At 39.1% G+C, this 14,799-nt stretch overlaps 1 protein-coding gene across 2 annotated transcripts in view; it reads left to right on the top strand.

The window, feature by feature from the left end:
• Positions 1–14,132, top strand: part of LOC132149602 (protein ELFN1-like) — a 111,970-nt gene extending 97,838 nt beyond the window's left edge. For both annotated transcript variants that reach the window (XM_059558989.1, XM_059558996.1), the window contains exon 3: positions 11,136–14,132. In XM_059558989.1, the coding sequence (XP_059414972.1) occupies positions 11,540–13,933 (2,394 nt within the window). In that variant the 5' untranslated portion in view covers positions 11,136–11,539 and the 3' untranslated portion in view covers positions 13,934–14,132. The remainder of the gene's footprint in view (positions 1–11,135) is intronic.
• Positions 14,133–14,799: the final 667 nt, after the last annotated feature.

Below are 14,799 nucleotides of genomic sequence, written 5' to 3'. Positions count from 1 at the left end.
TTTCACCTTCGGTTTATATTTGCAGGCGACGCCAATGGGCATGAGGAAATAATAGGCTTTGTCCCAAAAACAAATGAATCTAAAGTAACCGGAATTGGCACAATGACGCTCACTTATCAGCAAGGAACCGCTAGATAAAGATAATTAGTGTGCAGAGCCCCAAGGCACTCTGTGTTCTTGACTGAGGCGTTTGGGGTGAACCTGAAAGCCAGACCTGAAATTGTGTCTCCAAAGTCATAAGAGAAAGTCCAGCTCCCTTCACATGGAGAGGTCTGGGCAGGGCAGGACCACTGACTCTCAATTCCAGCCAGTTCTTCTCCGGTAATTAGCGTACAGCGCTAATACCATCTGATACAAATGAAGCACGACTCCTACCTCCTCATAATTCTCTCTCTCACTCGAAAGTAATTTGAGGGGTCGATGTGCTGAATGTCCTCCCCTCCCACGAGAGCTGGCTTCATTACAACTGAATTGTTTCAGCACCTCTGAGCCCTTTCTGTGCAACTCTTTTATGTTTTCCTGTGACACACGTATGAATTTGAAATGACTTCAAATAAGCAGTCGGAGAACATCATAGCGGGACGTCCTCAGAGGGTTTCAAACACCTTCAAAATGCTGCTGAAGGAAGACGAAAGGAAACAAGGGTGGGGATGAAAATATGAGGAAAATGACAAGGAGGAAAAGGGGTACTTGGGTAATTGGAGGGGTGGAGAGAGAGATGAAAGAGGCAGGGGGCAACAACAGGGAGGATCTGTGGTTCAGGTTGTGCAGAATTCATAAATCAAAAAAAAAGAGCTAATTAATTTAAGCTAGCAAACAGGATATAGAACTGTAATTTGGATTTGAACTTAGTAGAATGGAAAATGGCATACTATACTGTTTATTACATTTTTAACTATGAATTAGATTTGAGCAAGCTCTTAAAAGCCTCATGAAGTGCATATCTAGTTGTAAATGTATTATGTTTCTGCATTTTCTGTGTCAAAGTTAAAATATTTTTAAATTGATAATTTTCCATCCTCATTTTAGCTCTATGTCACAAACACATTATTTTAAAGTGTTTTACCTCTTTCCAGAGCATGATTAAATGCCCACAACCATGATTAACATCTTCATTGCAACGTATAAAACATGACGTCACAAATTAGGCAGTTTAAAAAGTGGAACACCTTTTAAACTGGAGAGTTAGCTTTAAGGAAACTTGAAATGTTTTATTGTAGCGTAACCTCTTATATGGGTAAATATCAAGGACATTTTGACATTTCATGACTCCTTTTAAATTGTAAACGTTTCCTACCGCTGCTGCAGTTCAGTCTGACAGTTCTGCTGACGGGTCTTGGGTGGTGAGATAGTTACAGTAGTCAGTGTATCTGCGTCCTCTATGAGGCGTGAAGGTCCAACCAACTGCACTTTGCTCAGAGTGATGTTCTCATCACAGAGAGTTGAACCCTCGAGGCTCTATAGAAGAGCTGCTCCGTTCAGTCTAACAGGATTTCCACCAGCAGCCATCACTACTCACATGGGATTCTCCAGCACTGCTTTCAATAGTTATATGTGAATAAATGAATAAATTAAATAAATGAATAAAACTATTGTTGTGGGTGTATAACAGTATAAAATATGTATTGTAGATAGTGTATGACCTGAGATTTGACACTATTACAAACTAAATGTGGAAGAAACACTATGGCATCATATGGCATCATAACAACGACATGAAGAAACAGAACAAACTGAAACTAAATCCAGAAGAACTGTGGCAACATCTCCAAGATGGTTCAAGAAACCTCCCTGCAAAGATATCGGAAAAACTATGCGCAAGTGCACCTAAGACAAAAGCTTATGTCTGTATGCAAAAAAAAAAAATAGACCCTTTACAGATTCGATTGATGTATTGCTCTTATCTGTACGATCAAAACTGAAAGTTATTTTGGGGTTGTCAGGAGAAAATGACTCAAAACGCGTATACGCGTTAATCGACTCCAGAGGGTTAAACGCAAAAAATGGTCACACCAAATGTTGATTTAATTTAGTTAATATAAGTTAATTGATCAATAAAATCTATTTATGACATTATTTTTGACAGCATCCCCATTTTACAGCATTTTTACACACGTGTAGTACTTTTAACAATACTGTAGCTTTGCAGGTAGGTCTCTTGAAGTGTCTTGGTGAGGTTGCCACAGTTCTTCTGGATTGAGTCTGTCTCAGTTTGTTCTGTTTCTTCATGTTATTCCAGACAGACTGATGATGATGAGATCAGATCTCTGTATGTAGCACTGGCTGCTGTCAGACTCCTTGTGCAAACAAATATCTATTACAATTACTGGCAAAATTAATGTTTGGGAATGTTTACTGATATTTCCTACTGACACACTACAGCAAAAGATAGAAATAACTGACTGAAAACATTAAGCTGGTAAAAGTAAAGTCAAGTTAAGTCACCATTGTTTATATAGTGCTTTTTACAATGCAGATTGTGTCAAAGCAGATTTACATTATTAAACAGGAAATTAGTGTGCCATTCTCCTCTGCTCCTGACAGTGTGTGACATTAAGATTTCTTCTGAAACTCTGGAGGAGACACGTGTGAGATTTCTGTTGTCTTTTGTCAGGAGAAAGCAGAACTCAAAACTCCCTGCATTTAATTTCTCTGCAGAAACAATTGAGATACTAAAGAAATCTCACTTGTCATTTTCTTTCCTAATGAATTGTTGCTGCTACATTTTAAATGGCCAGAACAATGAACATTTCACTAGTACTAAATGCGTGGTGAATACCTTTGAGTTTATCTACAGCTCTCTCATTAGCTTGTGCATAGAGAACAGCAGAAAAAGCCATCACTGCTCTGCATGCTCGCCAAAGCGAAATGTCACCCAGACCAGGGAGCAGATGTGCACTCCCAGAGGAGGCTCCGTCTGGCTTGAAGACCCTGACTGTTCTGGCCTACAGCACACATGGCCTCCGCTGGACCATGGAGACTCAGGCTATTAATGAAGAATGGACAGAGGAGAAAGCAGAGCTAGGAAGGGTCCCTACAGACACTATTACCATTTGTTTATGTAACTCATTTAAGTGTGGAGTCTTCTTCAGCAACACATGCCCTATGATGTTAATGGAATCATTTATATTAATATTTGCAAGAGATTTAGTATGTTTCTAAGGAGCTTGGGGCCAAACGCAAGCAAAAACATAAGGAACAAAATGTGAATATAAATGATGGCTTATGCAGATCATGTTTGTTTTTATCTGGGTCCATTGTGAACATACTCCATGTTTGCTCTTACAAGTTATGCAGCTCATCTGTAATGTATACCGACACTTTGGGGTAAAATCAGTCCAACTGGAGCGAGTCAGGCTGGACAAACAGCATGTCTATGTTATATTAATGAGTCCAGTCTCTATCAGTTTACCCAGAACTTTACCTAAAGTGGGTCTAGCCTCCGTATCCTGCTGGCCAAGGTTATACACACTCTTGGCCTTTGCCATTTTGTTGCTTTAAAGGTCACAGACTTGGGAGAATGGGCCACAGGATAGAGGCAGTTTTTTCTTTTAATGCCTGTTAAAGCCATCAGTCATCCCACTTCACATTTTGCCCTGATGGATTTCTCATATTCGTTTCATGGACATTTGAGTTTGGTAGGTAAAGTTTTGTTAAGGATAGAGGAAAGTGCTTTTGTAATTTGCCTCTCTGTTCTCTTTTCATGCTCAGTTGGAGACTAAGCTTCAGAGGAACTTCACTGCTTTAAAGATCATCCCAGTATTCCTAAGTGAGCCCTCCACTGTCCTATTTTTTAGATATCCCAAATGACAGTGTAAAAAAAAAAAAAAAAAAAAAAAAAAATATATATATATATATATATATATATATATATTTGTGAACCATTTAAAAATTCCTATATTGTTCCATTGATGCTTATAAAATGTCCACATTGATGTTCCATAAAATTTGTGATCTTCATCAATTGCACAATTATAGAAATCTGACTAAATTAATAACAAACAAATATATATATATATATATATATATATATATATATATATATATAGAGAGAGAGAGAGAGAGAGAGAGAGAGAGAGAGAGAGATTTTTTTATTTTTTTTTACTTTTATGTATTTATTTTTTGTTTAAAGCATTGTATGATCATTGACAAGACAGGATGGAAAAAGTAAATGAAACTCTGTGCTTCTCCAAATGCTAATTGGAGTCAATTAGGGAGATGAGATTAGAAGTGTGGGTTTCACAGATGCCCTGCCTTTTAAATCAAGTCACGCAAATCCTGCTTACTTCTCGAGGAAGGTTTGTTAGTGTAAACAATGCCTCCATTCCAAAGGCTTTCACAGGCCCAAAACACATTTTGAAAATTAGATGAAAAGGTTATGAAAACATTGCTAAAGACTCATTTGTGTTATTTGTTTAGGCAGATAGTGCATGTCTGTATTCATGGGTTCACCCTTACATCTAATCTGAAGGCGAATAGTAGGCACATTTTGGCGTGCTGTCCTGGGGGAGGGGTCCAGGCCCGGAGCATAGCCCGAACCCAAATAACTCCCCCTATCCCTAATTTGGGATAAATAGATTAGAAGTAAGATGATTAGCTAAACGAGATGCACCTGTGCCAAATTGGATGATTATCCGATCATGCTCCTCCCGAACTTTGTTAATAAAACCACATATTGTGAGTTAAATTAAGGTCAGACTGCATTTTAATGATTTATCGATCCAGAAATCCAAATATTTTCACAAACTTATTCTTGACACTCACTCTAAATTCCCAATGGTGTGATAAGATGGTTTTGGTGATTGTGCTTTTGACATTTGGATGTCTTGGAAAACCTTTTAAGTGACACATTTTCCAGAGTCGCCCCATGGGGTTTTCTTTTTGGCTAGATGTGTTTCACAAGAAATATTACTTAAAAAAATTTTTTATTATTGTTGTTTAGCATTTCTGGTAACACTTCAGGGTAAAACTTTATTTTGAGGTGTCCTTCTTGCACGTTACATGCACTTACTGTTATAATAACAATAAATTATGCATAATTACATGAAATTAACCCCAAGACAAATCCTAACCCTAACCATTTAGTAAATGCATGTAATTAAATTACAGTAAAAGTCCCAAATCGCCGTCCAAAGCCATGCTTCCTGAACGCATGAATGCAAACAGATCAGATGACCAGAGACAACATCACTACAATACATCATTCACCAGTGAGAAAACTTTCAGCAGACACACAGCAATTTTTTTATTACAATCATATTTGGTTACAACATATGTGAGAATGCAGTGCTATGATTTGTGTGAAGATTCTTTAAAAAATTATTTGTGTGCCATGGCAATAACAGCATGTGAGCACAAGAGTGAGTTTTAATTTTTGGGTGAACTACACCTTTAATACCGTAAGTGAATTCTAGTCCCTGTAGCACAGTTGCCTCATTCTTTCTGTTTGTATGGGAAACATCTGTTCAGAGGGACTCAGGATCCATTTCAAATGCTGTTCCAACCCAAACTATGGTCATGTCACTGCATAGCACCATTACTGATGTGAGAGGCTCTGGCCACATCCAGACAGGCTTTTCAGTCCAACCAATTTCAAATCCATCCAATAGCTCATGCCAATCCGCTCTCAACACATGGCTGTCCGTGCTCCTCCTCAGGCACCCCTAAAAACAAAGTGAATTTCAGTAACCTTGCCTGCCAGCAGCCACTAATGGCATATGCAGAGCGAGAGTCATTAATATGTGTGGATGAACATGCAGAACAGACCGATGAGAGGGTACAAATTTGCGGGAAGGAAAGTGGTAATGCTTGGCATAATGTTTGAGTTTGGGATAGAAATGTGCATTGTTGGAAACCACTGTTAATTCCAAATGCATACCCAGACGACACTGAATAACAATTAGATTTAATCCCTCCCTCAGGCCTCATTCAGATTCAGACAAAACAACTGTTAACACTGGCTTCTCTGTGACTCTGTACTCTTGTCCAGATTTCACTCTCACTGGTTCTCTGAAAAGGATCAAAAGTGGATTTATTCAAACACAATTGCTTGGAGGTTATGAATTTTAATACTTCACTTCAGGGTTTGTGTGACTTTTTACTAGTCGGCGGGTCATTGTTTACCTTGTGTAAATGACTCAACATGCTGTGCAACATACATTGCTGTTTATACAAGCTGTACATTGACAGAGAATGTGTGAGTGGAAAGTGTCCGCACAACTGAGATGACTTGGGTGAGAAACAAGTGTGGATATTGTCACATTTGTTGCTTGCATTGTCAATGACAATACAGAAACAGCCATGAAACACTCACTTATAGTTTCTATATGATTCTTCATTAGTTTTAGGTTGGTTGGCTCGAATTTAAGCTTGAATGTGAAGACTCTCCACTGGCAGAGTTTGTGGACAGAATTTCTCCTCCAGCTATTACCATGGATAGAATATAAAAACCATTCTGTCACCGATGGAGTTCTGGTTCCTTGCCGCTGTCCCCTCTGGCTTGCTTAGTTGGGGACACTTAATTTCCAATGATATTGTCAACTTGATTGCACAGATACTATTTAAACTGAACTGAGCTGGACGGTGAGATCACTGAATTCAATGAAAATTGAGTGTTTATATTGTGCTTTTGCATTATCGACACACTATTTTCCTATTTGATACTGTAAACTGCTTTGACACAATCTGTATTGCTTAAAGCACTATATAAATAAAGGTGACTTAAAAAATATATTGCAGTGTTGATAATATCCAGTAAACCTACATCAGATTAAGGTAATTCACACTACCACTCAAAAGTTAATAAAATATTATATGATTATTTTAAAGAGATGGACACTTTTATTTAGCAAGGATGCACTTAACACAAAAAGTGCCAATAAAGACAACTATTATGACAACTTGATTTAAGCATGGTAATGGATATGTAGTTTGTTATTTGGGCTTGGGGGAATAGATCTGCTATGCTGCTCCTGCTTCTGTTGGTTATTGCTGTTGTTATAGCTTATTTCTGCTGCTGCTGCTTCAAGTACAGGAACTTGCTACTGCCAGTACATTTACATTTATTCATTTAGCTGACGCTTTTATCCAAAGCGACTTACAATTGCTATATATGTCAGAGGTCACACGCCTCTGGAGCAACTAAAGATTAAGTGTCTTGCTCATGGACACATTGGTGTCTCACAGTAGATTCAAACCCAGGTCTCTCACACCAAAGGCATGTGTCTTATCCACTGCGCCAACACCACCCCACTACAGTACATACACAGATACACTGCTGTGAGGATTTAAGACACTACTACTGCTAATGCATTAATAGCATATATAACAATCTGTTGCAGATCTATACAGGTGGAGCTTGGGAATTGTGAAAGCATGCTGCAAACTGCTCTATTGAATACTAACCAGCAGATGCAACATGAGCTAGTCATCATAACTTTCTATTCATAATAATAAGAAGAAGAAGGTTTTTTTTCAATTAAAGTTATGCCTTGATTTCTTGAGAAATTCTGAGAATGAGAATTCTTTTTTCAAAAACATAAAAAAAAGTAAAGCCCCAAATATTAGAATGGTATTGTAAGTCAAGCATTTGTTCACTCATTCAATATTCACTACTCAGTGTCACTTAAAGCAAAGAGTAAGTGGATGGAAATGTCAGTATTCAGTGTAGTTCCAGACAGTATCACAATATTTGATGTTAGATTTAGTAAATGTAAATGTAGAACCATACATCATATGCTAAAAGTTGGTCTTGTCTTGTCTTGTCCCATGGTTAATCTTCTCAATGTCTGACTTCAATATTATTAACCTAGACACTAGCTCGCAGGTCTGAAAAAAACCGAACCAAGCAGAGAAAGGTCATCTGACTAAGAAGATGACTTCTGATCTTTAAGTGTCATTGATGGATCTGATTGATTGGTGCTGTAGCCTCCATTACCTTGAGCTGTCATTCTGATCTCCATCCACCATAGAATATATCCACCTGCCGAGGTTCCTGCTCTGCACCTGTCCGTGACACTGAGGGCTCTCGTGTCAGCAGCTGCCATTCTGGGCAGCAGATTTCTGTTTGCACAGGCCAGCTGAAAGCAGGTAGCGGCACGGCCTGAGGATTAAACCGTCCAGAAAGCAGTGTGGCATGATGAAGCTGTCTATCAGCCTGTCACCTGCCTGTCCAGTCACTGTCCTATCAGTCGCCAGAGAAAAATATGGGCCATGAGCAGGTGAGGCAGTTGGTACTCATGAATACACTTTTTTTTTTTCAAAACAATTTTTTCCACCTCGAAGTAAATGTGCTGAGCTTCAGCAAATAATAGGAGCTGTCAAGGGGAAGCCTTAATGTTTTTTTTTATATATATATAATTTCCAATTACATTACTCTACTGACTGTTAATACACAATTTTACAGTGGCTTGGTTGTCTTTCACACACCTAAGAATGCAAACACCAGGGAAATATATTCACAAATCTCTTTGTAATGGGGTTGCATGGGAAAATTTAGTCACTGGTGTATTCTAGTATCTTGAATTTTAACCACATGGGGAGCCTAATTTGATTGCAGTGTGGCAGGAAAGTGGCATTTAGAAGAAATGGGATATGATTATACTGGCTTTGGTTCACAGGCATAAATTAAAATTAGGGATGACTAAAACAAAAGAAAATGGAATAAAATTACTTGCATCATGCTTGCTGATTAATTAATCGCCTATATCAATAATTGCAATATTTTGTGTAGACAAGTTAACTGTTGATTAAACAAACAGTGGCTTTTGAATTCAATATATTGTTTGTATTTGCATGTCATTGAAAATTAGTCCACAGCAATACATTTGTCACTTGACTGACAAAATCTGCACTAAAATTGTTACAATGAAAAATATTATTATGAAGTTTATGTGCAAGTAAATTAAAGTTTGAATGTTACATTTTAGCATTTTTTCCCATTTTTATATGTACAGGCAAGTTATGAAAATTATTTTCTCATTCTGATGAAACTAGTAATATCAATCAAAACAAATCACTTCAGTGTTTCATAGTTTGTCATGAAAGTGATTTTTCACTTTCATGAAAGTGATTTTTCACAGAGAATCTTAGAAGTTTGAAGTCTCAAGCGGGAAATGTGAGTGCACTTGTCATGTTCATGGTGTGTTTGTCATAGATTCAGAGCACTATACAAGTCTGAGATGATCATCAATTATTTTATTTTGCTTTCTAGAATTGAGAAGTAATAAAAACTAAAAGAAAGAAAGAAAAATACATTTAAATAAATACAAATAATTATTACATATTATATTATCAAAACAACATTTTCAGTAAAAAAAAAAATGTAGTAGAAAAATAAATAAGAATGTCTGAGTTGGCATCTCATTATTTCGCATTAATGACAGCAGCAATCAAGCTGCATGAACTCCACAAATTTGTGTAAAATGTAACGGTCATGTTTTCCGGCATGGGTTCAAATGATCCAAAGAGCATCTTTAGCTTCAGTGGAAGAAGAACAATCAGTACAAAGAGTGACATGGTCAGTGTTACAATCCTGATTACTGACAGAAATAATTCTAGAAATAAGTGACAATGATTATAATAGATTTAATAAGATGTATCCCGTGTTGTTTGTGGTTTTAACCATAGTGTAATCTTACACATAGACAATCTAATGCATCACTTGTGAGAAACCCAGACAAAGCCCAGTAAAATCCCATCTTTGATCCACTGCCTTTCATCAAGGGCTTTATGAACCGTGTCCATCTATACACTTGAGAAATGCTACTTTCCTCTTCAGTGAAAGCCTCCTTGCATAATTTACTTGTGTAAAATCAGCATGCTCCCTCTCTGCCAGTCACCTTGGCTTTCGCAGGGCAGGTAAGCAGCTGAAGTTACGGCTTACAGAGGGGCAGTCAGACAGAGCAATTAGAATGAGTTTTAGAGCAGTGAAAATCACTGTAAAGAATTCAATATTGTGCAAGTATTTACCTATAATTCCTCCATCTAGTGAAGCGACTTTTAGGAGCTTTCACCAGCTTCAAGAAGACACAGTGCAATAATGAATGACTTTCATTTTGTGCTGCCATTGTTGTGTTCTTTTGTAGTTTTATTCATATTGGTTGGATAATAATGTACATTACTTGATATTGCGGTGATACCAATAGAGGACAAAGTTTTTTTTTAGTTACTGGACAATATATTGTTCCTTTACTGTTGTAGTAAAGTGAAATAAGGAGAATTCATAGCACTCAGGTTATTGCAAAATACAAACTCACACATACACATACACATATACACACAGCAATTGTCTTTATATTCACGGTTAGAAGAAGGAGTGCAGTGGAAAGAAAGCCCTTTCCTTTCAAACCAGTTCCCATCCTCTCTTAACTCAGAAAATGATTTGTGATACAGCCAACATTGCTTAGAGCTGTCTCAATGTGGTTGCAAAGCCTGCCAGGGATGACTGTGAACTGAAACTCCCTCTTGTTTCTACCACCCCAGGGAACATACCTTCTCTCTGTGAGGGCAGTGTCTTTCAAAGAAATACTATTCCCGTGTGATTTCCTCCTGCTTCATAGCTGAGTATTTAATTTAAAAATAAATGAGCATCAAGAAAAAGTTTGCTTAAAAATCTGGAGGCAAAACAGCAATATGGATGCATTTTAATTAGATAAACTGGTCTCAAGAGGTAATGCTTGTTTTGACATTTTAAAGGACATCTCTTTAATCCCCCGAGTATTGGTTCTGCTCATTTGAATGGTCTCAGAGTTATTGGAGGGAGAAAAGGGACACTTTTGTTTTCTTTTATCTGTCAGGGGGAAATTGGCCAAAGGTTTGCGATAATAGCAATATGTCACAACATATTATTGAGCTTAAGGGAAGGAAAATTGTGTGCAAAATAAATTGACGGTCGCTAACAAAGTTATTATTTTACCTTCCACAGGTCCAGCTGAATAAGACGTCACAGAAATAAATACAATGAAACAATATTAATTATTCCTTTGAGCTTGCACACATACATTGCAGACCACATTGTATGGTATGGACCATGTCATCGCTGTTGCATGTTGAACTGTATTTCGAATATTGCTTTTCTAATTTAAAGACTTTGTGAGCGTCAGTCAATGCTTCCTTTTTTTTCTTTTCTTATCCAGGGTGCACCTCTGGGCCTATAAATGAGACTAAAATGGTGGAATAGAAGAAAAGACAAGGGGATGAAAGCCATCAACAATGCTCTACCCTGGGGAAATAAATACAGGCCATTTTGAATTGGTGAAACATTAAGACCCAGCTCTAGCACTCCACTAGTGTGAAAACTTCTCTATTGGAGACTTAACCTGTAAATGCATAAGCTATGGTCAGCAGGTTTAAAAAGGGGCTGACATATCAGTGCAGAAATCCTCAACTCATGTGAAATAATTCTCTGGACCAGAGACTGGACATTTTGTCCCTTGGCTAAAGGGAAAGGGTTTATTACCCTACTTAAATACTGTGAGGCTCCATCCAGCCTAGTCTGAACTCAAGTGGTACCCCAAGCTGCTACCAACTGGCATCGCTCATGGCTTCCAGAAGGGCATCAGGAGCTAGTATTCGAGGCATGGTGAAGAGTGCCTTCTTCTGGTCTTTGGCCATAGTTTATCTGACTCACATAGGTGGAGTGATGGGGGATTGTTGGCTCATAGAGGGTGAAAAGGGCTTTGTATGGCTGGCCATTTGCAGCCAAAACCAGCCACCCTATGAGGCCATCCCTCAGCATATCAACAGCACCATAGTGGACCTTCGATTGAATGAGAATAAAATCAAAAGCATCCACTACTCTGCCCTTAGCCGCTTTACCAACCTCACATACCTGAATCTGACCAAGAATGAGATTAATTATATTGAGGACGGGGCTTTTTCAGCCCAGTTCAACTTGCAGGTTCTCCAGTTGGGTTTCAATAAGTTGCGTAACTTAACCGAAGGGATTCTCAGGGGTTTGGGGAAGCTGCAGTACCTCTACCTCCAGGCCAACCTGATTGAGACTGTGACACCCAATGCCTTCTGGGAGTGCCCAAACATAGAAAACATTGATCTTTCCATGAACCGCATCCAGGTGCTGGATGGGTCCACCTTCGCCAGCCTGACTAAGATGACCACCTGTGAACTCTACACCAACCCTTTCAACTGCTCCTGTGAGCTTTGGGGGTTCGTCAAGTGGCTCTCGGTCTTTTCTAACAGGACAAGTGAACGGATGGTGTGCGATTCTCCTGCAGGAGTCTCGGGCTACAGTCTCCTAAGCCAGAATCCAAACAATCCCACATACCGGAATGCTCTGCATATGCTGTCCACTGTGTGCACGGAGGACTTTGTGCCTACGTACATCCCTGTGCCTACCGAGACCACCACTTACCCTCCAGACTCGACGCCGTGTGGGTTGGACGACTGTCCTTCAGGGACTGAACCGGAGGGAATCAGCATCAGTCCCACATACATAGACTTAGATGTGAAACCAATCATGAAACTCAAGCAAGTGTCTCACACAAACGCAGTAATCACTGTTCAGATCCCTTACCCCTACAAGAAGATGTACATCCTTGTCCTGTACAACAACAGCTTCTTCACGGATATACAGAATCTAAAGCGGCAGAAGGAGGATATTGAACTGAAAAACCTGAAACCCCACACCGATTACACTTACTGTGTGGCTTCCATAAGAAACTCATTGCGTTTCAATCATACATGTCTGACACTATCCACTGGGCCTAGGAATGGGAAAGAACCAGTAGCTAGTAATGCAACAGCCACTCACTACATAATGACTATCTTAGGATGTCTTTTCAGTATGGTAATTGTTTTAGGGATTGTGTATTACTGTCTGCGAAAAAAGAGACAACAAGATGAAAAGCACAAAAAGGCAGGCAGCTTAAAGAAGAACATAATTGAGTTAAAATATGGCGGTGAGCTGGAGGGCGGGACAATATCCAGGATGTCTCAAAAGCAAATGATGACTGGGGAGAGCATGACCCGCATGCCCTATCTACCTTCCACCAGTGAAATTGAGCAATACAAACTGCAAGACATCAGCGACACTCCGAAAATAGCCAAAGGGAATTACATGGAAGTGAGAACAGGGGAGCACTCAGATCGAAGGGAATGTGAGATGTCCATGCCTGGCAACAGCCAAGCCACAGTTCCCGAGATCTCGACAATTGCGAAGGAGGTGGACAAGGTCAACCAGATTATTAACAATTGCATAGATGCTCTGAAATCAGAGTCCACCTCCTTCCAAGGGGTGAAATCTGGTGCCGTGTCAACAGCTGAACCTCAGTTGGTACTGATCTCAGAACAGCCTCAGAGCAAGTCTAGCTTCCTGTCACCTGTCTACAAGGATAGCTACCACCACTCTTTACAAAGACATCATGCATCAGATGCCTCTCCAAAGCGTCCGAGTACAGCCACTGGTGGTCCAATGCGGAGTCCAAGGCCTTACCGTTCAGAGGTGTCCTACAAGTCAGAGTCGAAGTACATAGAGAAGACTTCACCCACAGGGGAGACTATTCTGACCATCACGCCCGCTGCTGCGATACTAAGGGCAGAGGCGGAGAAGATCCGACAGTATAGTGAACATCGGCACTCCTACCCCGACGCCCACCAAATTGAAGAGTTGGAAGAACCGGATAGTCGGAAAGCCTCCATTTTGGAGCCCCTGACGCGGCCTCGTGCCAGAGACTTGGCTTACTCGCAACTCTCTCCCCAGTACCACAATCTGAGTTACTCATCTAGTCCCGAGTACTACTGCAAACCATCGCACAGCATCTGGGAGCGCTTTAAACTCCATCGCAAGCGTCACAAAAATGAGGAGTACATGGCCGCAGGCCATGCACTGAGGAAAAAAGTGCAGTTTGCTAAGGATGAAGACCTTCATGACATTCTAGATTACTGGAAGGGAGTGTCAGCCCAACAAAAATCTTAATCTACTCAAATTTTTGTCTGTGTCTTTTTAATTTTTTGATGGACCATAATGAACAGAACCAGAAGAAATCCGTAATCTAGTGAAATCACATTCTAATGGATAAATATTACACTACAGTGAATTTCAACTTAGGGAAAAAGGTTTGTGTATCAAAATTAAAAGATGTTACTTAAAGCAACAAGAGGAGAATATATTGCAAATATAAAAAAATATACATACAGTATATATATATATATATATATATATATATATATATATATGTTGAAATGGATTTTTAGTATTTGATTACCGCATGGCCAAGTCCTGTGACTGGATTAGCTGTTGTGTACTGTGAGACTAAAATGAATCCAACAGTGACAAGACATCTTATGAAATCTTAGTATTTCTTCTGAAGGACTGTAATTTATGGACCATTTTCCTCCCAATATTTGAGTTTGTGCTAAATACAAATGAACTATGTACAGATACTGTTTCTATATTTGCAACGTTTGCTGTTAAAATATTGAGAAAATCAAATCTATAATGTGTATGATTCAGGTATAGACCATGGATTTCGGAGTTAGCTCCTGTGATATTATCTGTCCTTAAATGAATGTTTACCATCCTGATGGATAAACATTGCACTGGTCAATGAAATGGCATATTTTCCTTTAGGCCACAGTTTACGCTACCCCGCTTTGCCAATTTTCTGTTTAATCCATGCCACTGATCAGACCGCACAAGATTACACAAAGGCTGATATTATGTTACATTTGTGTATCATAACCACAAAGTGACTCAAGTTTGGTTGGGATGGTGTAGATGAAACATCATGCATACATCATTTCAATGTCAAAGTGGAAGAAAATGAAACAGAGTATTTTGAT

The sequence above is a fragment of the Carassius carassius genome, chromosome 1 (genome assembly GCF_963082965.1).
Source record: "Carassius carassius chromosome 1, fCarCar2.1, whole genome shotgun sequence".
NCBI classification, from domain to species: Eukaryota; Metazoa; Chordata; class Actinopteri; order Cypriniformes; family Cyprinidae; genus Carassius; species Carassius carassius.
This window is presented reverse-complemented; position numbering and strand designations above follow the sequence as displayed.